Here is a 22,309-nt window from a genome sequence, read left to right as displayed (position 1 = left end):
GCTGTCTCTCAGCTTTGCCTACAATCTGGGTGCTAAGGCCAGTCAATGATCCAGCTGTGGAACCAGCCAAGTGACTTTACATAAGCAGGGGGGAATGTCAGAGAAAGTGTCACCGCCCAAGCGGCTGTTTTTTCTAGTGGTTTCTGAATCTCCTCCCTCCCAAAGGGTAACTCGGATGCCAGCTTTATAAGTCTGCCCCTCCCTAGCCCCCATGGATGTTTAACGCTGAATAGCAGTAAAAATAACCCACTCAGACTAGACCACGCCTGTTCTGTTTATCTGTGTTCTTTAGGCTCACATGCTCTCTTCTCGCCTTTTCTTATTAAGAAGTGTTTTCTTCCTACAACGAGAGCTGCAAGATAACCTGCTGTGCCATGGTGTTTTACAAGTGGTGACATGGGGCAGCTCCACTCCGTTCAATGGGCCGACTGTACAAACAACTGTGTGTTTGCAGGATCAGGGGCCTAATGACTGCATATTTATTGCAAGAGGAGCTGGTGAGAAAAGCGCAAACCAAGTCTTGCAGTCAGCTTCATTCTGGCTCCTTCCTCCACGTTTAATTTGTTGATGATTTCCATTTACCTTAATTATGGTCATTCTTTAGGCGCCTTTCCCTAAGGTGCCCCAAAGCTAATCAACACTGGAAACATGGCCCCTAAGCAAGTGAGAACCTAATTCTAAACTGACCAGCAGACTGACACCTCTGCTGTTAAGGAAAAGTCAGACAGAAGCTGACTTGCACCATGAAGGGATTCTAATGGACCACAGTAAGTATCAGAACCAAGGACCTTGATTTCCCCAAACACCCGAAAGCATCGACAAGCCTGTTCTCGTGGGTCAGCAAAACTGAGCTGAAGATGCCATGAGATCGGGCGAAACATCAGACTTTGGGTTTCTTACCCAAACAGATGGAATCCAACCCGTTGCCAGGCGGAGACCACCCAAGATTCACCACCCTGCTTCTTCGACAGTGGTGTTTGGTTTTGACAGCAGTGACATTTATTCCTGTCTCACAGGTCCTCTTCTCCTTATTTCTAGGTGATGTTGTGGAACTCTATTATGAGGATAATCCCCTTACTAGAGCGACTGACTCTGGAACAGCAACGCTTAAACCTCGCCCAAGAGTCCGACCGCTACTGACCTTCCTACCTCTCGTGAGTATTTTTCATGCTCCTAATTATTTTCCTGAATGTAGGGGTCTAACTGCACAGGCATTACAAGGTCAAAAGAGTTTGCTTTGCCAGACCAGCAAACGGTGTTTAGAGCCAGCTAGATGGGTGCGGTCCCTGGTCTATTTCTCATCCTCTCTGTGCAGGAAAAAGTCAGATGGGAAGCAAAACCACTTTTAATGATCGGTACAGGGAGGGACTGAGAGATGATCTGAGCCTATCCTTTGTCATGGGCATATGCAAACTCTGCAGGCAAGAAGGGGTGAGGTGAGGTAAGTTACATTGGTCTTGATAAACATTGGCATTTCTGGTGCAAATAGGAAGCTGAGAGCGTTGGTAGTAAAACTGGATCAGTTTGCGAGTGCAGTGTTCTGATTTGACTGGTACGCATCACACCTTCTCCTTGGCTCAGTGAGGAGATCCTCCTTAGTGAGGCGAAGTCATGAAGCAGTAGTGGGGAAAGAGAAATGGGCAGAGCTCTAAGCAGGGATGTATAAATGAGCAAAACCCCCTTGAGCTGAATGGAACAAAGGAGCAGTCAATGTCCTAATGCTGGCGTGTCCGTGGTGACATGGGACTGACGAACTTTGCAACAAATTGGTATTTATGGGTCTGTGTGTGGATATCGGTGTCTGTCAGTCCCAAAAGCAAATTCTCCTCTGGGTGTCTGATGGGAGAACTCTGTAATTCATAGGGATTAAATTAGTTGGGTTCTGCAGAAATGAATTGTAAAATCCCTAGAGAATCAGACCCTTTCTGCAGATTATGTCCCTGGAGGATGGTTCTAAATGACGCCAAATAAAAATGGTCACTGCACTAATCTATCTGATGTTGGTTTTTATCTGAGTACCTTCCAGCAGTGCATTAAGCAACGTGACTACAGGTCCGTCAGGTGGTGGTGTTTTTCCTCCCGTCCTCTTTCCAGGAGGAGCAGTGAGTGGAGTGCTGCATTCTAGTAGTTGGAGGGTGAATTTTGTTGCTATTATTTAAATATACCAGTTGGTATGTGCTTATATTGGAGAAGGCAGGTCAAAGAAATACATATGGCAGTTGGAGCAGAAAGCTGTTAGTTCCTAGGAGAGTTGATTCCTGCACGCCATGCCCAGGACAGGAGGTGCACACGCAACTCCCACCCTGATGAAAAGCTTGAGTGGTGCATTTAAATCAGCCCAAATTCAGCAAATGCCACTTGAGAAGGAGATGATGCAGAGCCCCCTCCTTGCCTACTTATCACGGGCCGCATTCAGATGGTCACATTGCTTTTGGCCCTCCTCCTTCTTCAAGGTGAGCATGTAGCTCACAAAGCCGAGAGGGAAGAAAGGTCGGTTTACACGTCTGCGTCAGGTTGAATTAACCCCATGGAAATAGCTTGTGTATTTGTTTTATTTCCCCGTGGAGCAAGCGACATACCTGCTCTCAACTCTGCCACAGCTGCTTAACATCAAAGATAGGGAGGGCACCAAAAACAAAGGAGAGGCTGCTGCTGTTATGCTGGCGTCTTGGAGCTTTTCCACCATGGGCGCGGCTGAGCGCTTTTCCCTGGGAGCTCTTGTGCTGTCTGCTCTCGGTGCATCAGTTTTGCTTGTCTGCACTACTAGGCGGTTCTCGCATGCCTTGACATAATCACCAGACAGGGGGCCCTTTCTACGAGCTCTTGGGGGCAGGGCTTCTCAGACAGGATTATCAGCACGTGCATAGCAACTGGACGCGGGCGCTGGAAGTTTGGAGGTACAGTTATCAGGGCTAGCTAGCGGGATTCCCCGAAGAATCTCTCTACCTCCAGAATCTGAAGCGGGAGAGCTCTCCTGGCTAATTCAGAAAAACATCTCCATTTGTACTGAACATTGAATATATTTTTCACCACATGGCGAGCCTTCCCCAGGCCCCAGTTTCATTAGTAGTATACAGTGGGGCACAACTGCCTAGGTCAGGGGTGGGTAAATACCCCTGGGAGTGGCAGTCCGCAGCCAATGGGAGCTGCTATTGCCCGTACCTGCAGATAAATATAGTGGCAGTGGCCTACCAGGGGCTAACCATGGTGAATGACCAATGTACCATTGCCCATCCCTGGAGGTGTATTATGGAGATGGGGTGTATTATGGAGATGGCTGAACTGCATGTAACATGCCAGACACGGGTCATGGCTAGAGGTTAGGCTATTGTCTTTACCAGATACTGGTCTGGTCATGCAAATCCAGTGTTCTTAGTCCTAAAGAGTGACACACTGAGAGAGAGAATGAGCCAGATTCGGTTGCTCCTTGTGCATCATCCGCATAGCAGTTGACTGCATTTTAAGTCGGTTATTACCCCTGTGCATGGAATCAGTTGCACAAACGTTAGTGGGGTTGCACAGATGCTGTTCTGGAGAGTGAGACAATGGAGCTACAGAGGCGTCATTAAAGGAACAATTAGTAGACTGTGGGATTACACAGGCGGTGTTGCAGGCATAATGAGGAGGCAATGGAGCTGCACAGGTGTCACTGAGGGCGTGGGGAGCCGCAGAGCTTTCCTTGAGGCTGACAGCACCAGAGAGAACCTTGCTTGACTGGCAGAGCTCAGTTGGAGTTTGCAGGGCTGGCTTTTAGTTACAAATTGAATCTTCAATGGAATCTAAGAGAAGGAAAAAGCAAAAGAACCATGTGCAGATAATTTTACAGAGGAGATACATGCTTGTGGTACAGCTGGCCTTCTGCTTTTGTTTGAAATGGGCCACTAGGGGAAGAAAACCAGGCCAGAGGGAATAAATAGGTCCCTGCAGCACAGATGTCCTTTGGAATAAACATGCAGAACCAGTCTCCTCTGCTTCAGCAATGACACCTTCTCGCCCGCTCCTGAGGCTGACCTTTCTGGTGCACTGTTGGGCTACAGGATGGGAGCCCTCTGACTCCAAGCTTACATTGCCCCTCATCCTCCAGCAAATGTTGTTTGTTGCTGCCCTTTCTCCCTTCCTCCCCCATAGTGATTCCTGACTTCTCTGTGCTCTCAGATTTCCCTTTTTAATAATAAAAGGCTAACTCTAAAGGGAGAAGCCAAAGGACTGAGTCACTGAGAAGGCTAAAAAGACATACAGCCCAATTTGCCTTTGTAGGCGGTGAAAACCTGCCCTGTAAGCCCTTCAAGTAGCGTCCCTCCCTCCCTGACATGAGAGAAATGCAAGCTTTCCTGCCTATTGAATATCAGCTGCTACACTTGCCTACATTCCCCCTACGCACACACCTGGCAAAACAGGATGGAGGTACTTTCTGGCCCAAGTGTTTCTACAGCTGGGAGGCCTTATGGGTGCACTCGGGGGGATGGAGGTTAATGAAGTTATCCTCCAAAAATGGGGGGTTTAGTGACTGACATTTTTGCAGAAGAACTTGGGCTTTTGGTATTGCGAGGGAAAATGTCTCTCTTTTTTCCTGTTCTTTTCCAGTCGGAGCACTGGGGAGATTTAAAATAAGAGGGAGAGTAAGGGGTTTCCCCTCTAATGTAGAGAAAAATTGTTGCATAATTTTTAAATGAAAAATGTAATTTAAACTTACATTTTAAGTGGGTGTTAAGTTTTTTCTTTGCATAATAACCTTGCCTTTCTTCTCCCCCATGCCCAGCTGTGACATAAAATGAACAGAGCTGAGACCCACTCTTCTTCCCCTGAGGCCTTGCTTTGACACGCCTCACAAAAGCAATTTACTAGTTTACAGCCCCCTCTTTGAACATGGCCACCTTTCTGCTTTGATTGGCTGACGTATATACAATCTTGAGTCAACATTGAAAGTGGCCTAGGGTTTGTGTACACCTTGCCCTGGACTTGTGCCCAGCTCTCGTCAATGTTTTTTGGCTTGACGGGTTTTTTTTCTCCCCTTCTCTCCCCCTCCACCCCAAGACTAACTTCCTGCCCACATAAACCTGTATGGCATTGAGCAGTGGCCTTGCTACCAGGCGCAATGTTTTCCAGGAGATACATTAACGAGAGGGCACTTGCAACTGTTGTACTCTTGGGAGCAGTACCCCTCTTTTCAGTGTTCGGCCGCCTACGCTTTGCAGAACTGCCTCCCTTCTCAGTGCCGGTGCAAGGTGCCACCTGGAAGCAGCCCTGAGACAAAGCCCACTAGCTAACCAGCAAGGAGGAGCAGCAGTGGAATGCGAAGGGCAAGCTTTCCTGGCTGTGCCTCCCCCCGACTCAGAGAAGGCACCTTGAGGGATTAAGGGAGAGCTTATTTTCCTCGGTCCAGTCAGCCCTCAGCCTCTCTGAGATGTTCGGTGGTCTTTTGCTGTGGACGCTTGCCACTGGGCACCAAAACCAACCTCATTCCAAATGAAGGAACTTGTAGATCCTTGTGATAGGAGATTGTGTGGACAGGCAAAATCAAGTCAGGCAGGGCTCTCTATAGCATGTGGAGGGCGATAGGCTGTATCTGATTCCATCAGAGAGGCGTGTTTTCATGTGACAATGAATGCTCATTCCAAGCAAGGTGCTCCGTGCCCGGAAAACCTCCTTCCACAAACCTGAAATGCTGGTTCTCAACACATCATCCGAGAAAGTGGAAGCGCCTCACCGTGAGTCAGAGGGAGGCTGAGTCAGGCTCATCATGTGTGTAGCAAACACCATACAGTTGCTATGGCCGGCCTCGTCATGACAGGCCACTGTCTTCCTCCGCTTTTGAAAGGCAAGCTTGTGCCATTGTGGGGGCCAGTTTTGAGAGTGGCACAGAGCACCCACAACTCCAGAAGAATTCCCTGGAGGCAGCAGATGCTCAGCCAGGACCTTTATGTAGCTCATTTTTAACACCTCAAAAAAATTAGACCCCCTACAATTAGTGGACAGTTGAAAATACAGGTCGTCTTGTTCGTTTCCATAGGGGCGTGTCCCCGTAATCGAACATGTGACGCATGCACCCCTCAGAATACAGGGGCAAACAAATGCTTAGAAATCACTCTGTTTCCTTGTCAACAAGCTACTATTTGCATTGCACTCAGGGCCAGCCCACAACATTTTGGCACCTGAGGCGGGGAGCTCAAATGACGCCCCCTTGCTTGGGCCAAAACTTTGAAAGGTCTCAATTCTGCCTTCTTCCTGTTCTTCTCCTCTCCTAGTACTGTGAATCTAGAGCAGAGAAAATACATATGCACCAGCAGCAGACACAATTTTCTACACTCTGGGTCCTGGGGCGCCCCCCACACATGCTCACACAGTCTGGCACCTCAGGTGGCCGCTTCAGTTCGCCTCATGGTAAGGCCAGCCCTAATTGCACTCCTGAGATTCAAAGCAATGTGTAATAGCTAAGGATTGCTGGTTTTCTATTTGTGGCCTTGGTTATATTTTCGTGACGGTACCACAGATGGCCATGCTAGCTTGTATGAAATGACTTTAGATGCCTCTTTGTTTGGCTTTTGTTGGCAAAGCTGCAGGCCTCAAGGAAATCCAACCAAAGTCATGACCAGCTGACCTCTTCAGCTGGAGAGGAGTGCTTGATGCCACTGGGAAAAGGCAAAGGGGGAGAAATCCTGAAAAGCTTCTGTTCTCCTTAGCCCTTTAACAAAAGCAAAGGTTCTTGCCCAAAAAGTTCCCTCACATTCTATTGTACATCCAGGAACCCCAGACCATAAGAAGTCTATGGAGCCTTGAATTCTACCATTGACACAGGTTGATACCCGAAGGCCTTAAAAGCAGCCAATCGGTTCACCACTATTAATGTGCCTGGCCAACTACATAATGACACGTTTTGGGGGCTGGTCTCCTGATTGTGGTGTGATCAGTTTAGGCACTGAAGGCTGTGGCTGGGATTTAAGCTGGTCTACATGTCCCCCGAGACTGATGCTCTGGAGGTCAGTCTTCCAGGGTCTGATTTAGCGGGTCTGTTACTCCTCATGACCCCATGGAGTTGTGAGGTTCACAGGGGTAAGGGAGGTTCATGAGTTTCTCCCATCAACCTCTCACAGCGGGGACACCACAGAAATTTGACTTAAGGTACACTGATTCCAGCTATGCTAGTCTCATAGCTGGAGTTGCATATCTTAGGTTGATTTTTTTTTCTCTTTTTTCCATGTAATGTAGAGCTGGCCTAAGTAATGCACACAGTGAGGAAGCATTAGCATGTTCCATTTTGTCAAGAATCAGAAGGAAATGCCGGGTGAGAGTGGGGGTAGGGAAGTTATTTGTCCTGTTCATTTATAGTCTCTTCTGTCTGGGAGGTCCTTGGGTTTCTGTGCAGGAGACTGGACTTGGTGATGTGTTGAGGTTCCTTCCAGTTTTGTGATTCTGATTGCTACTTCGCCTTGGTGATCCAAACACAGACTAAAGGGAGTGCTTTAACAGCGTCTTCCTCTCCTCCCTCCTATCTGTGCCGAATGTCATCTCTGAGGAATATGAACTTCCACCCTGGAGTGAGCGAGCTTAATAGCACTCTAGTGAGTTGGGCAACACTATAGACTTCAGCGGCCCTCCCTTCCTGGCAGAATTCATATAAATGGGAATGAATGCAGGCCAGGGCAGCTCTTGCAAAAACACCCCTTCCTTGATCAATAGTAGCAATTCTCCCAGTGGGTGGGGCTGAGAATCCGAAGCATTCAAGTGGCTGAAGGGGTGTGTGAAACCGCAGGGTCGATGGTCACATTTCAACCTACAGCCAGCAATGTTCTGGATCTGGGTACAGTCCAGGAAGGCAGGTATTTTTAGTAACATACATGCATGATGTAATTATCAGGCGGTACTGAGAACACAGCCCGAACCATTGCAATGTTTCCTTTGACTGCAGTAGGGTGTGTGGTTCTTAGAACAATATTTGGGTGACCTTAGAGTGCGGCCATGCACGCTTGCTGGTGGTCACTTGGACAATCTTCCAAAGCCAAACCCCGCCGCCCAGGAGTTGAACCCCAAAGCCCATGGAGCATACAGGCAGATTCCCTTCTTCCCCCCCCCCCCCCCCCCCCCCCTGTGTCTGCAGAGGCACTGGCTGGCGACCCCAGGAGGCTGCATGGGTAGGGTACTGATTCCCTGCATGCCAGCAAATACCAAGACTGCTAGGAGCAACAGCTGGGTGCAAGAGAGAGGGGGTGCTGCTTTGCCACCCGCCATCTCAGCCTAGGAGGCTGTTTGTAGCAGCAGTAAAATCCCCATAGCCTGAGAAACACAAGCCCTCATGCTGCAGGACGCAAGCCAACCTCTAACAATTAGAGGTCTGGGGGAAGCTTTCCCTATGGGCAGGTTATTCCATAACTGCCTACCATGAGGTTCTTGCCCCATTCTCTGAAGCAGCTGGTGCTGCCTGCCATCAGAGACAGGAGGCTGGCTCTGTGTGCCGCTACTCAGCAAATACCTGGATCCTAAACCATCCCACCCTGGTTTCTTGTTCCCACCCCGCGCCTGCACAGCTGGTGAAGAATCTCCACACATTTATGGTGCAGTTTGTGTGTGTGTGTGAGCTAAGATGGACCTTTGGCCTGTTGGGGCCTTGGGCCCCTACGGCAATCGCTTGCCAAAGCAACAGGATTGCCAAACAGAAGGCAAAGGGCATTGGCTGCATCATTACCTGGGGTGGGGGTGTGTGTGTGTGACTGCAATGGTGGAAACTCATCGGGCAGCGTTCTCTCTGCACAAAGGACTGTTGCGAGCTGGTGTACAGAGCTACCGAGAAGGAGCCACTGGCAGTGCACATCCTCCTCGTTTTATGGGCCCCACAAAGCCAGGGATGGGGCTGTCTATTCCTGGGCTCTAGTTGCTGGCTCTCTGTGAGCAAGGTGTGTCTCTATAGATAAAGAGCACTCCTGTAACAGGGTCTGTCTGACTGCTGTAAAATCCTCCCTACAGTGCCGTAGAATAACCCCATTCAGCCTTGTCCAGCACTGTTCTGAGTTGGTAGCCCTTGCCGCAGGGCGTAAACGACGGGCATGATGCCTGGCAAGGATGCACCGAGCCTGTGAAAGGTCTATAATGAAGTCTCGAGAGGGTACAGCTGGGTCTCAACACTGCTGAGTAAAGCGTCAGTCTCGTAGGAATTACTGTATTCCAGTCCGGGCAGGGCTTGGGCTGTAATTTTGCCGCATTACTGTCTGCTTGGTGCGCAGCAGAAACATTGAAGGCTTTTGCAGAGTGATTGTCCCAGTGAGTCACGGAGGGGCAGGTTGGGCTGTCTGTGTTTGGGAGGCATCGGAAGCCCTCGCTCAGCGTTTCAGCAAGATGAAAGTGCCCTGAATGAGGCGGCATCTCAGAAAAATGGCATGACCTGAAACTGAGCAAAACTTGTGCTCCCCCAAATGACTTGCTGAGCTTCAGGCTTGTGAAACTAAGATCCAGGTGCCTGGGCCAGCTCCCATTTTGCTGTTGTATCAAAATGCTTCCAAACTTGCAAAAATAGGGGCCACTCAGCAACTTAAGCTGGGCTTCCTGTTGAGTCCTCTGTGCTATGCAGGTGTTAGACACATAATTCTCTGTTCCTCCCACACTCCTATATGCTCACACCTTCACCCAGTTCCTAGTGCTCATGGAGTAACCTTGTTAATTTAAATACCCACCCGTAGCCAATTCAGGGTGTAATCCTGTGAGTTTGCAGGTCCTTTTAGCAGTGGAAGAGCCTTACTCTCTATTAACAATTATCAGACAAGCACAATACACATGCTAAGCACACAGTGCCTTGCTCACCAATCCTGATCAAAGCAGGTGAACATCTCCTGTTGGCCAGGCAAGGTCAGTCTCCTCTGCATTCTAGCTGCTGCACGTCACAGTCGTCAGAGGCTTCTTGGCAGCTCTGGTTTTCGGCTGTGTTTTGGAGGCGAGTTCCTCTTCCAGGTCTTTCCTTCTTCTTTCTGTTCCTCCTTTTCCCTTCTTGCTGGTCATCTTGGACCTCCATTTATATAGTGAAATTCGAGTCCTGATTAGCTAGACCTTAACCGATTATTTTACTAATATTGTACTAACCAATCCTAACATACTGTAATAGAATTCTCACCAACTGTACCCCCACCACCTTAGTTCATTTACATCGAGAAAAAATTAATTACCCCACAGACAGCAAAAATTAAAAATGATGGAGAGCATACAAACAATAGGAAAACGGGGACCATAGTAACTGATTAAAGATTTCACAACCCTAACTTGAGATGCAAAAATGAGTGGCAGATATCCACACTGACATCCGTGGATATAAAGTGGGTCTCTGTAGATTTGCAGGGCTCTATAGATAGTAGTTTCTTGCAAGACAAGATGTTCTTAAGTTTTCTTTAACCATCTTGAGATCTGATTGTTTATCTAGTGGCATTGGGTGCCATTGGGACACCTTCTTAACAGCCTGGCATGATATTGTTGTAATGCAACTGAGATGGAATGTGAGTCTGATTGCCTGCCTTTCTACTAATAGCTGCTGCTCTTTCAGTCTGACTGTAGCCTAAAGGTTACACCTTCATCCTTCCAATATGGCTGATTGTATCCATACACCGGGAGAGGAACACAAACCCATGAGGGAAAGGTACTGCCAATGGCACTTAATTTGTTAGGCTCTGCTGACCTCAACAGCGGCTGGAATTCATGCCATTTCTTCCATGAATGTGTGCTGTGTGCGAACGTCAGTGAACAGCTATCAATTCTTGGTGGAGACCCAAGTCCAGTGGCAGCCTGCCAATATAGGCAAACTAGGCGGTCACCTAGGGCACCAAGATAAATGGCCATTGAGGGCTTTGGAGGTGGGGGTACCAAGCGTGCGCCGATTGCGCATTTCACGTAGGGCGCCAGTTGCCGGCAGCACATCTAGGGCCACTCCTGCCCAAATCCTTGTATCCTCAGAACCAGTGTCGCATGAGCAGCCTATCTTCACCCCCACCTATTCTGGAGAGCTGGAATAAGGCAACCTGGAGTGCTAGTTACACTCCCAATAGGTGCAGTTCCCAAGTGCCAGGGCGATTGCTCTCTGGCAATAATGGATGTTCCTTTGCTTGCAAGAAACTGTCCACACATGCAGACAAACATGACTGCTTTGGTTACTAGGGTTGCCAGGTGTCTGGTTTTGAACCGGAGAGTCCAGTATTTAAGCTTTCTGCTTGGGAAACAAACTGAGAAAAGAGAAATGTCTGGTATTTTCTAAATCAGATGTCATATAGATTGTGATGTAATGTCAAGCGTGTCCGGTATTTTTGTTGAAATCATCTGGCAACCCTATGTTACAGGCATGTTATTAGCAACCAGCAGGGCTAGGAATATATAGGAATGAAAGCTGAGAATGGGACGATACAACATGGGTAAACTCATGCTCGGCTCTTTATACCTGTAATATTTTAGGTATTAATTACTGTGGTTGGTGGTGGTGGTGGTTGTTGTTATGGCAATTGTGGGAGCACCTTGGAGGCCCAGTCATGTTAGGTGCTGTGGAAACTGTTATGCGTTTTCTTACGCTCCATTTCAGAATGCCCAAGACACCCATGGAGTGGCAGTGCCAACCCCATCTGTGCCAGACGGCTTTGAAGAAAAAGCAACTCTAGGTAAGGTGTCCTCTCTGTGGAGGCATTCAAGCCCTTAAAATGACTGTAATGCACAGATCTGCTTTTGCTACCATCACTTTTCCTTAATCATGTAATTCGTTTGGCTGAAGATGATGTTCTGAGGGGTCAGGATTTGGCGGCCTGTGTGTTCATGTCAACCGAGCAAACTTTCAGGCAGGCTGACTTAAGGAGGATTCCAAGTGTCCTTAGGGAAGCGACTGAAATCCAGCTACCAGATGCTGTCATCCGATGGAGCCAACACCGGCAAAGCATGTTGAGCTAGTTTCTTCTGTGATGAGACCATGGCAACTATCAAAAGTTGTGTTGGGGTTTTTTTTGTTTTTTGGGTTTTTTTTAATATATAAAGTAATTCCACTGTTGACACAGAAATTTGGTTGCTTAATTTGTTCCCTTATTCAGCGGCAAGCTCCTAACTGAATTTTGTCTTGATAGTAGATAGTGATTATGATCATTAAGAACCCAGGAGACGGAATATACTTTTCTGCCAAGTATTACATAAGATCTTATGAGACCTGCAACCACCTAACTCTAGTCGTTTCCTTTGTGGTCCCCGTTTATCTGGCTTGATCAATTTACATAAAAATCCGTGCATCAGAAAAGACCAAGAGCTACACCAGTGCAGGATCCAATAAAAAAAATAAGTTGGTATCAGTGGCTAGCTTAAAACTCATGATTCCCAATCACAATTCCATAAGTTATAGAAGCATTTGATAGAAGTGTATTTAAAAATAATTCCTCCCTAATTTTCATAACCAAAGGAGCACAAAATACATCGCAGCAGTTGAACGGTTGCTGATTAAATTATTCGTAATAACGTTGTTGGAAATGAATTGTTTCTGGCTAGGTGTGAGAGAACATTTCTGGAGATGGTCTCTGAATAGGTCTTACCCATGTACAATGTGTTTTAACACCAGTGCTCTTCTCCATAGGCCTTGGGTCGCAAATCAATGGAAACTACAGAATGTACAGTTCAGTTGGAGACCTGCGCTCAAAGTTTTTCAAAAGCGAATATCTGGACAATGATATTCCTCCACCACCTGCAATGGCCCCACCCCCACCTCCACCCTCCATGGCACCCCCACCTCCACCCACGGAAATACCACTGCCTCCACCGTGCATGGCACCACTACCGCCATCACCGCTACCTCCAACAGCAGCATCTCCGCAATCCATGGCTCTACCTGTGCATTCGTCGTCCACGTTATCCTCTCCCAGCCGGCTGTCCCCTCCAGATTTTGTTCCTCCAGCCCCTCCACTCACATTTGTAGTACCTCCGGCACCTCCCATGCCACCTCCGGCACCTCCCCTGCTGCCTCCAGCGCCTCCCATGCCACCTCCTGCACCTCCCCTGCTGCCTCCGGCTCCTCCCTTACCACCTCCGGCATCTCCCCTGCTGCCTCCGGCTCCTCCCTTACCACCTCCGGCACCTCCTCTGTCTCCTTCTCCCATCTCAAATGTCATCTCCAAATGGAGATCAGAAATAGTCCTGAACACAAGGCAGACAGACGCCCGGGGAAACGCCAGCACTGCCTCTTTGTATATCACCACTCCACCAGCCTCTAACCAGAAGGAAGAGTCGCTGACCAAGTCTACTCCAGAACCTCACCTAACTTTCCCCAGATCCGTTAAAATACCTCCCGCTACCCCTGTCAGAAGTTCATCCATTGCCATGGAAGAAAAAGATTCCTGCGAGGACAACGGACCAATTTCCAGACAGCCTCACAGCCGCCCTCCCCTTCCACCAAGTTTTACCATACGACCAGCAGCAAAGGCACACTTAGCTGAAGAAGCGGAGCAGAAATCTACCTTGGACAGGCAGATGGTAACACAACCCATGAGACAAATCACAGAACCCACGAGTCCAAAACCAGAGTCTGAAAAGGATGTGGGTCCAAAATGTGAGCCTCCTGCTGCAGAGGAGAAATTCGCTGTGCCCTCCCCAGACTACTCCTCGTCTGATGATGACTGGAAAGAGCCCAGTAATCTAAACAAGCTGAAGCAAGAACTGTCAGCCCTGCTGTCCTCCTCTTCAAAAAGGGAGGAGAGACAGGTGGATAAACCTGTAACTCCCAAACCTACACACAGTATTACCGATCATGCTAGCAATGACAAGATCAGCGCTGCTGGGTCGAAACCTAAACCTACCTGGAAAGTGCCACAGTTTCCAGTAGGAGGGGAGAGTGATAAGACAGACAAGGTACCTACTAATTCACTCTCTGCTAAAGAGAACTCCGCAGGCACAGTCTTCTCTGCTCCAGACAATAAACCCCCCAACATGCAAGCAAACAGTGTTATGAAATTCAGGAACGAGCTGGAAGCCCTACTCTCCCCAGGAAAGGAAAGTAAACCACCCACCGGTCTTACAAATCACAGGCACAGTCCGAGCACAAACAAAGTTGCACTGAATTTTGGGAGCAGCCAGACAAATTCCGGGGACTCCACGTTGCCAACACCTATAGCCAATCCGCTCCCACCCCCAGCAGCCTCCGTGGAAGTTGAGAAGTCGCAGGAGGCACGTAAAACTCCCAGTGCCCTCGCTAGTAATAAGACGTTTGAGAACTTAAAGCCTGTTCCCGGATACCGGCAGCCTGGCCATGTGCAGAAATCTCCAGACCTGCCTCAGAAACCAAAGGACCAACTCTCTGTTCCAGCCTCTACTTCACCCTCCTCCGTAGAGCCTGCCTCTCCACAACCAGCCTCTGGGCCACAGACAGACTTTTCTCTCATCCAATACAAAACTCATCGGACCAAGACCAGATCCACAGACAGTCTCACCTCTCAGACCCCCTCTCAAACTGTGGAGGAGGGGCCAGTGAGTGCCAACAAACATGAGTCAGAAAGAGGCACTATCTTGGGCTCTTCTGAGAAGCCTCAGGTGCCAACAGAGCCAGCCTCTGCCTCCACGAATGCAGGCCAGGAGGAGGATATCCTGATCCACCCGGTCACAGGAGAAAAGGTGGAAAAAGGCTCTCCAATGGCTCTTCTCCTGGCTGCGAAACAGCGGGCCCAAAGAAGCAGGCCAACTGCCTCCCGCCAGAACAGCTACTTATCCAAAAAGCTCTCCGACAAACGGGGCAGCAGTAGCCAGTCAGAATCTGGCTCGACCAACTTCTTCTACCGTGAGTCGAAGCCTTACTCCTTCGTGGTGGTGCCAAAGACCCCACAGAAGGATCCCCCCAGCCTATCAGAGGGAAAACCGCATGATGGGATGGTCACAGGGGAAGGCAAGCCACTGGGCTTCTCGGAACCAGAGCAGAGGAGCTACAGACCACTGGACTTCTCCAGCACATCTGAGCAGTCCCGGAGCGCACACAAAATTAGCGCTGCGGAGTCCCCGAGCCTTGCCAAGCCGGAGAGGTTTGGCACTTCCAGTTTAGTTCAAGGCCTCCGAGAGTCCAGTTACTCGAGGCTGCAAGACCTGTGCCCCAAACCTGAGCACCCCCTGTACCTGCTCTCTTCACCTCCTAGCTCCTTGCCCAAGGAGAAGGAAGAGACTGGAGATAATTTGGATTACGAGATCATTCCCCCGCCACCAGAGTTCAGCAATGACGCCGATGGGGTCAAGGATGCTGATTCAACCGTGGCAGAGAGCCGTGGCCTCCCGGAGGGCAGCCAACCCTGGGAAAAGCAGCAGAACATCCGACCTCCAAGCTACGGCTATGGCAACAGTTATGCCCTGCCCCCCAAAACGCCCCCAGACGGCAGCGCGAGGAATAGTGGCTTCCGTCAACATTACCCAGGGGGCAGGCCCTCTGTTGGCCTTCCAGTCTCCAGCCCAGGCAGCCGCCCGCTGATCAAGAAGCGCCTCTATGTGTCTGAACCCGATAGTTCCTACACAAGAACGTCCACATCCTCCCGGAACGTTGGCACCCCCGGGACCTACAGCCAAAACGTGGCGGGGTACGGCTCCCAGGCTGCGGAGGGGATGCGCCGGGTTGGCTCCACCCACAGAAATGGCCCCAGCAGCACGCAGGGCAGGCGGATGTCACTGGAACCCCCCGGGAACACTCTGTCCTATGCCAACACCGTGAACAATGCCAAATATCAAGGGCAGAATGGGGACTCATCTGCAGCCAGCACAGCGGTGACAACCAGCAGGTAGGTTCCCCTTGCTGCGAGGACCGGTGAGCTGATGCTGTCACCACTAATCAGAACCCCTTGGTGGGAAAAGTGTTTGATTTGAATCTTGAGGTCTGATCCTGAATGCTGTGCACTTGTGCGGCCTCTCAAGAGAGATTCCAGTGCATGCCCAGCTGATTAGTTGAGCGCCCACAGCTAGGTTTGTGTATCTCCTGGTGGTGCATATTCCTCAGTACACAATTTATTCCACACACAGATGGGAAAGATTAGAGAGAACATTGGTCTGAACCAATGCTTCTCATTCTGGATCAGATGAAGGAAGAGGCTTTTTCCCAGTCCTGTCCATGGTGAGCTGATCACTTTTGAGAACATCTTTGGTGCTCTCTAACCCCGACCTGATTCCTCAGGCCTAGGCCGGACTTTCAGTTGGTTTTCCCTCAGACCCACGCATCGACTGGTTCCACACCCAGCTTCCTCAGCCCCCCTCAAACTGTAAATTGTTCGGGGGGTGTGAGGGTTTGCCTAGGAGGGAAATATCTCCAAAGTCAAGCATTGGAAAATCCGGATGGGCAGGGAACAGGACCACATCTTTCTCCACGTTTGCGCCATGCCTAATAGTAACAGGGTCTTAATTTTGATTTGGGGTATTGTGGGGGAGGGGAAACTACAGCATTATAGATACAAGCCAAAAAAAGCACTGGGGAAAAGTGGTGTCCTAGCTTCTTCCCAGAATCCGGAGGCCCTTCTGCTGGCCCAGCTGGGAGAGGAGTTCCCTTCTTCCCAAGGAGCATGCTCCTTAATCCGGAGCCTGTTCTGAAGCCGATTTAAAAGGGAGCAAGGGGATTCCAATGCCTTGGGATAGCTGTAGGGTACACCTGGTCCTACCCACCTCACACAACAGAACGGTGCCCGTTTAAAACAGTTCACTTGATAGTACAGGCGGTGCAGATGCAGTGGTGATTCAGGGATGTGAACAGGGAACTGGTAACTGAGTAACCGGTTGATGCTTACCAGGTACTGGCTAACTAGTATCCAGGAGTTGCCCAGGGCCTGCTGTGGGAGAAGAGCTGCTCCAGGCCCCCAGGTGTTGGGAGCCAGCCATCTGCGCACAGGGCTACCAGCCAACTGGGTGGGGGCGGAGGGGGACAGGAAGCTGGCAGCAGGTTTAACCAGTTAACGGATTCACTGGGATTTTACATTCCTAGGATGGTTCTGGCTGAAGCTGCCTCTAGCCAGTCTGTCCCTGCTAGCCAGTCTCAAATGCTATGGCAACAAGAGGCCCTAGAGAGACCTACAGCTTGTTCTCCCTGGCTGCAAGGCTGAAACAGAGCTACAGGAACTCCAGGCCACTCGCCTCCCTCCATCTTTGAGGCCTCACTGCTTTTGTTTTTATACATGGTTCCCATGGCGTTGGATGACTTCCTCTGTGTTTCCTCCCTCAGGCCTGTCCCGGGCAACTCACTGCACAGCGCTCCTGTGAACACCTTCACTGTCAGGCCTGGGGCCCGCCAGCCCATCTCCTACACGTACCAAGGTAGCCATCGATAAGTGGGTTCAGAAGGCTGCTTTGCCTGCTGCTTCCAGTTCTATTAACCTCCCTGCCCCCCCTCCGCCCCGCCGCTTCCCTCCCAGCCTGATCAAACTTGGTGTGATGCAGGATGGACTTGACCTGTCATGAAAGACAAGGCTCATCCAGGAGTAGGCAAAAGGATCTGCCGTGGCACCCAGAGTATCCTGTAAGTGCACTGCATGTAAAATATTGGGGGTGAGGCTGGGACTAAAACCCTTCTCAAAAAACTGATATGGAGAATAGTTACTGGAAAGGACCAGTTGTTGTCTTGGGAGTCACACCCTATTCCCCCTGCACAGGAGCATTGAGAATGCTCTAGCCTTGTCAGGGATTTTAAATTGTAAAAGAACGTGACCTGAATGCTGTTTCAATCCATGTGATCTAAAACTACTTTTTTTTTTTTTTTTCTTTTCTTCCCACTACTTGTGTTTGGGAGGGGCGCTCCCCTGGGAACCTGCATGATGCAGAGAAGGTGAATAGAAGCAAATATGCTAAAAACGGGATAGGGAGTTTGATCATAACAGAGGTATGTGCTGAGCAGAGGATGGACGGTCTGGAACACGGAAACTTTAATCCTAGCTCTGCTACAGACCCCCTCGCTAGCCTTGCGCAAGTCACTTAGCTGCACGTTTTCAAAAATGGCTTTTGATTTTTGAGGCCAGGCTTAACACCTCCTATCCGTGGGAGCTGCAGGTGGGTGCTTCAGCATTTCTGGAAAAAATCACCTTTGCACATTCTCAGGGAGCAGGGAGGTGTGCAAGTTTAGAAGCCACAATTGAGAACTGGGGCCTTGTCTTGATTTGGTCCAATAGTAAATGGTGCTAATGTTACATACCCCCTGCCTCAGCAGTGCTGAGCAGATTAACTGGTTATGGTTTGTAAAATGCTTTGGAGATTGACACTCAGTAAGTGATAATTATCCTTAAATTCTGTCTCTACGACTGGACTTCACTGTATATAGACTTTTACAGATCTTTTGCCCCTCAGAAGAATGCCCATTTAAACCCCATTCCAAACAGTTAAGCTACTGGTTTCCTATAAATGTATATTTTGGTTTTCATTTTAACCTACTTTGGGAGTCAGCTAATTTTTAATGTAGTCCTTAAAACAGCGGACGTGTGGTCTTTAATGTACCAGTCATAAATATTAATGGTTTATAGTATCTGTTTTTAGTGGTTTCTATATAGTATGGATGCCATCTTCTCAGCGGGCAAGCATGCTGCACTGTGCCTGCTTTCTTCCAGTTCAAATACCTGTCTGAACTGCAGTCAAAAGAAGATTATCCAAATGAGATGGGAGCCATGAAAGTAACTTGAGCTAAATGGAGACTTGAGCTGCTCTCTCTCTCTCTCTCTCTGCCTATATGTGCATGTAGGGGGATATAATTTCATTTTAGATAACCAAACTTTGGTTAACTCATTCAGTTGGTAGAAAATATATAAATGAAACAAATCTTCTATGCATCAAAATGTAAAATAAATGTAAAAACTTGTAGAGCATATTTTCCAGATATGGACATCAAACAAAAAGCACTTTGAGACATTAGTCAATTTTTGTTTAGAGCACTTTCTTCACTACCATGCAATACCTTCCTAGTTCACTGAAGCTTTCTCATGTAGTGTGTATGTAAAAGGTTATTTTTGCTACTGGACTTTCAATATTAAGAGGAAAAACTTTAGCTTGCACTGCAACTTTCAAAACAAAATTTTGTATGAATATTATTCTTGTAAATTGATGTGTGTATGTTTATTTGTAATTCATTATACCAATTGCCTGGCTTCTGGCCTTACTCTAGAGTGGCCCCATATATTGGACATACATTTAAGTATTCAGGACTCTTACTTTGCTACAATGAATTTTTAAGAACACGTGCAAGTTTAACATTGTACCTAGCACTTAATGGGATTACGTGTGAGAATAAAGCAAGATACTTCATACTGTCTTACAGAATTAGGGCCTGAATTTAGACTATTAAATATAGTTCCCATGTTAACATACAGATGAATTTCAAGGGCCTTTTTTAATTTAAAACTGTTTTTCCCCAACCTTTTGTTTCACACAGGCATAATTTTGATTCGGAATATAACTTGTTGCAAACTAATATTTTGGCATTGACACCTGACAACCTAGAATTGTGAATGTCAGCTTTCCTATCAAAACTAATCAAAAGTAAATTTGGGAAATTGAGGCTTTGCTCAAATCTATTTTCACCAAGGAACGGTCCTGGGTTGTTTTAGTGGATTTATTTTTGTTTTGCACAAAATCTTTATAAAATTAGCCTGGCTTCTATGAAAAGGGTCTGAAACAGGCTTTTTTTTCTTCCCAAATTTGAATTTTGTTTGCTTTTATTTCAGAGTCCCACTACATCCACCAATCTGTATTGCTCTTTTACTTCCCTCAAAAATCTTGTTAAAGTTAAGTACTCGCATTGTTCATATTGTTAAAGGAAAAATGACTTTCCTTTTAATTGAATATGGGTACCCATCCTTGCAAATAGATGTAATAGTTACAAAAACAGTGTGGCTACAGGCCTTCCAGTATGACTGTTGAAAAAAGCTCTTATCCTTACACTGGGAGAGGAACAGAAACCCACGAGGGATGGAGGGAAGGGTATTGTCAACAGCACTCAATAGTTACAAGAACAATAAAGTGGTGGTGGATTCTGTGTTCATGGATAGTATGAATTACAGCTAAAGCATGCTCTCCTTCCTGAATGCCTGCTCTGGCCATGTCTGTGCCCACTGACTTCAAGAGGAAAACGCTGTGGCCTACAAGGAGAGTCTTAGTTTGTTCAGACTAGGTCCCAGTGGGCAGCTGTCTATGTTGCAAAAAAGTCAGCATGAGTTATTGGCAACCCAAGCAGAGGGGCCAAAACCCAATGGGCAATGAAGAGAGACTTTTAGGGGAAAAGACTTGGCCGCCTCCAGATCAGGGTGTAAGCACTTTAAGACAGAATGTGCAGCTTACACGGTGTAGTAGATCTAGACAGGACTCTCTCTTCCCGGGCTCTAAACTGGCCGTTTTCAGCAGCTCTTAATTCAGCAGTGGGGTGTTCACTTTTTGCTTTTTTTAATATACAAACTACTCAGATGAATTATTAATTGTTTTATTTGGTCAACTGTTTTATCACTGCAGCAAGGTTGCTTCCAAAATGAATTAAATGGACTGTAGTCTGTATTATGCTGAAGTTTAAAACCTAATATTTTTAAACTACTTGCTTTATCAATGAAACCTTGGTCATTCATTCATCACAACTGCAGTTGTTTCTAGCAAATGACTATTTTACACATAAGCTACACTAGCAGTAGTATAACTGAAATTTTTACTTGTAAAATGTATACCAAGCTTTTATTTATACACTGTATTAAAATGTCACACCCACTCTGCCTCTCTCATTTAAATGTTTCACTTTTATATTTAGCTTGAAAGGGGTGGATTATGGCTGGTTGTTTAACTCAATGAAGGTTGTATTCAGCTCTCCAAGGGCATGTCTGCACCCGCCATGCTGGAGTTCGACATTTTGGCATTCAATTTAGCAGGTGCAGTTGAGATCCATAAATCAAACGCAGAGGATAGCTCCAGTTGGTGTCTGTACTCCTGGCAGTCATGAGGTGTAAGGGAAGCGGATGACAGCGTTCGCTCCCATCAGCCTCCTGCTGTGTGGATGCTGCCAAGCTCAGCTTAAGGTAAGCCAGCCCCAGCTTTGTATTCTGTGTAACTGGAGTTGCATACCAGAAGCCAACTTTCCAGCTCTTCTAGTGTAAACCTGGCCCAAAGAATTTAGAAAGAGACAGAAATCTGCTCCTACTATGTCTGGTGCAAAACAGGGAGTCCTTCAATTTTAAAATTTAAAGGGGAGGAAAAAAGGAGCAGCGTGGGGATTGCTTGTCTCCTGTCCTTGGTAAAAGACAGAATCTTTTCTTTTCCGCCTCTATCATTACCACTCTCGCTCTTTGTGGATTAGTCCAGCAGACTGCCTATAGCAAAACACCACAGCAGCCTGTTTCTCCTGTGGCAGACATGCTACACCATCCAAGGACTGAAAGGGTATAAGCAGTGAACTGTTTGTGCCCTGTTAGGGTGTGTCCACACTGCACCCATAACTCGAAATAAGCTACGCTATTTGAGCTATGCAAATGGCGTAGCTTATTTCAAATTTGGCACTGTCTAGCTATTCTGAAATGTCCCTTACTCTTTGTGGAATGAGGTTTACAGGGATGTCCGAATAGGAGCCTGTTACATTTTGGAATAACAATTTCAAAATACCTTCAGAGCTGCAGTGTAGACATGGCCTTAGAGGCCATCTCCCCCATTCTGGTTAGGGCACCTGGACAGAGAAGCTTCCACTCACTATTCCACCCTTGTTCTCAGGAACCTTAGGGTTACTAGGACTCTAGGCTTCAGAGCTGTCCGTCCAGCTTTTCAGCAGTACCGAAACTCCCATATGCATTTGCAAGTCCTAACACGAGTGTCTTTTAAAATGGAAAATGCTTGCATTACTCACGTTACAATGAGAAAAGACAGGCTTGTTTTAAACAGTGGCTCCCTCTCTTGACTTCTCTAAATTAAACAAACACATTTTTTTCATTACATTTAGTTAAGCAACTAGTTCTCTAAAGCTCTGGATAAATTCTGTATGTTTCTTTTAAAGTACACTATCTTTCAGCACTATATAAAGCTTGGTGCTATAAAACACAAAACAATAAGATTTCTGCTGACCAGTTAAGTTACTGGTTCAAGTTCTCAATAAGCAGATAGACTATTACATGCCACAAGTGCATCCTTCGCCCATAGAATGTAATCGCTTGGGGATGGAAAGTATACATTCCTCCATCAGCACAATGAGGATTAGATCTTAACTGAGGCATGTAGGTATTTCCACTGTACAATAAAAATAAGGGTGAGGCTGAAAAATGAGATAGGGTTTATAGTCAATTAAAAGTCTTAAAAGGAAAGCACAGCCGTACTGGGTATAGAAGACCTAGTTCCAACTGCAATTATTTCCCAGTTGGCTGATCTA

General features: G+C 47.6%; 1 protein-coding gene across 5 annotated transcripts in view; it reads left to right on the top strand.

The window, feature by feature from the left end:
- Positions 1-22,309, top strand: part of LOC102461299 (uncharacterized protein C6orf132) — a 31,683-nt gene that overhangs the window by 7,174 nt on the left and 2,200 nt on the right. Inside the window, exons 2-7 of one of the 5 annotated variants that reach the window (XR_012897881.1) lie at positions 1,039-1,154; positions 11,543-11,618; positions 12,569-15,737; positions 17,162-17,253; positions 17,377-17,455; positions 20,826-20,897. Coding sequence is in view for 2 of the 5 variants with exons in the window: in XM_014571376.3 (XP_014426862.2) it covers positions 1,039-1,154; positions 11,543-11,618; positions 12,569-15,737; positions 17,162-17,267 (3,467 nt within the window). In the remaining 3 variants the exon portion in view is untranslated. Of the gene's footprint in view, positions 1-1,038; positions 1,155-11,542; positions 11,619-12,568; positions 15,738-17,161; positions 17,522-20,825; positions 20,976-22,309 lie in introns of those variants that run through there. The other 4 variants (XR_012897879.1, XR_012897880.1, XM_014571377.3 and 1 more) reach the window with 4 other exon arrangements.

Source organism: Pelodiscus sinensis, chromosome 27 (assembly GCF_049634645.1).
Source record: "Pelodiscus sinensis isolate JC-2024 chromosome 27, ASM4963464v1, whole genome shotgun sequence".
NCBI lineage: Eukaryota > Metazoa > Chordata > Testudines > Trionychidae > Pelodiscus > Pelodiscus sinensis.
Note: the sequence above shows the minus strand (reverse complement) of the source record. Positions and strands in the feature narration are given on the sequence as shown.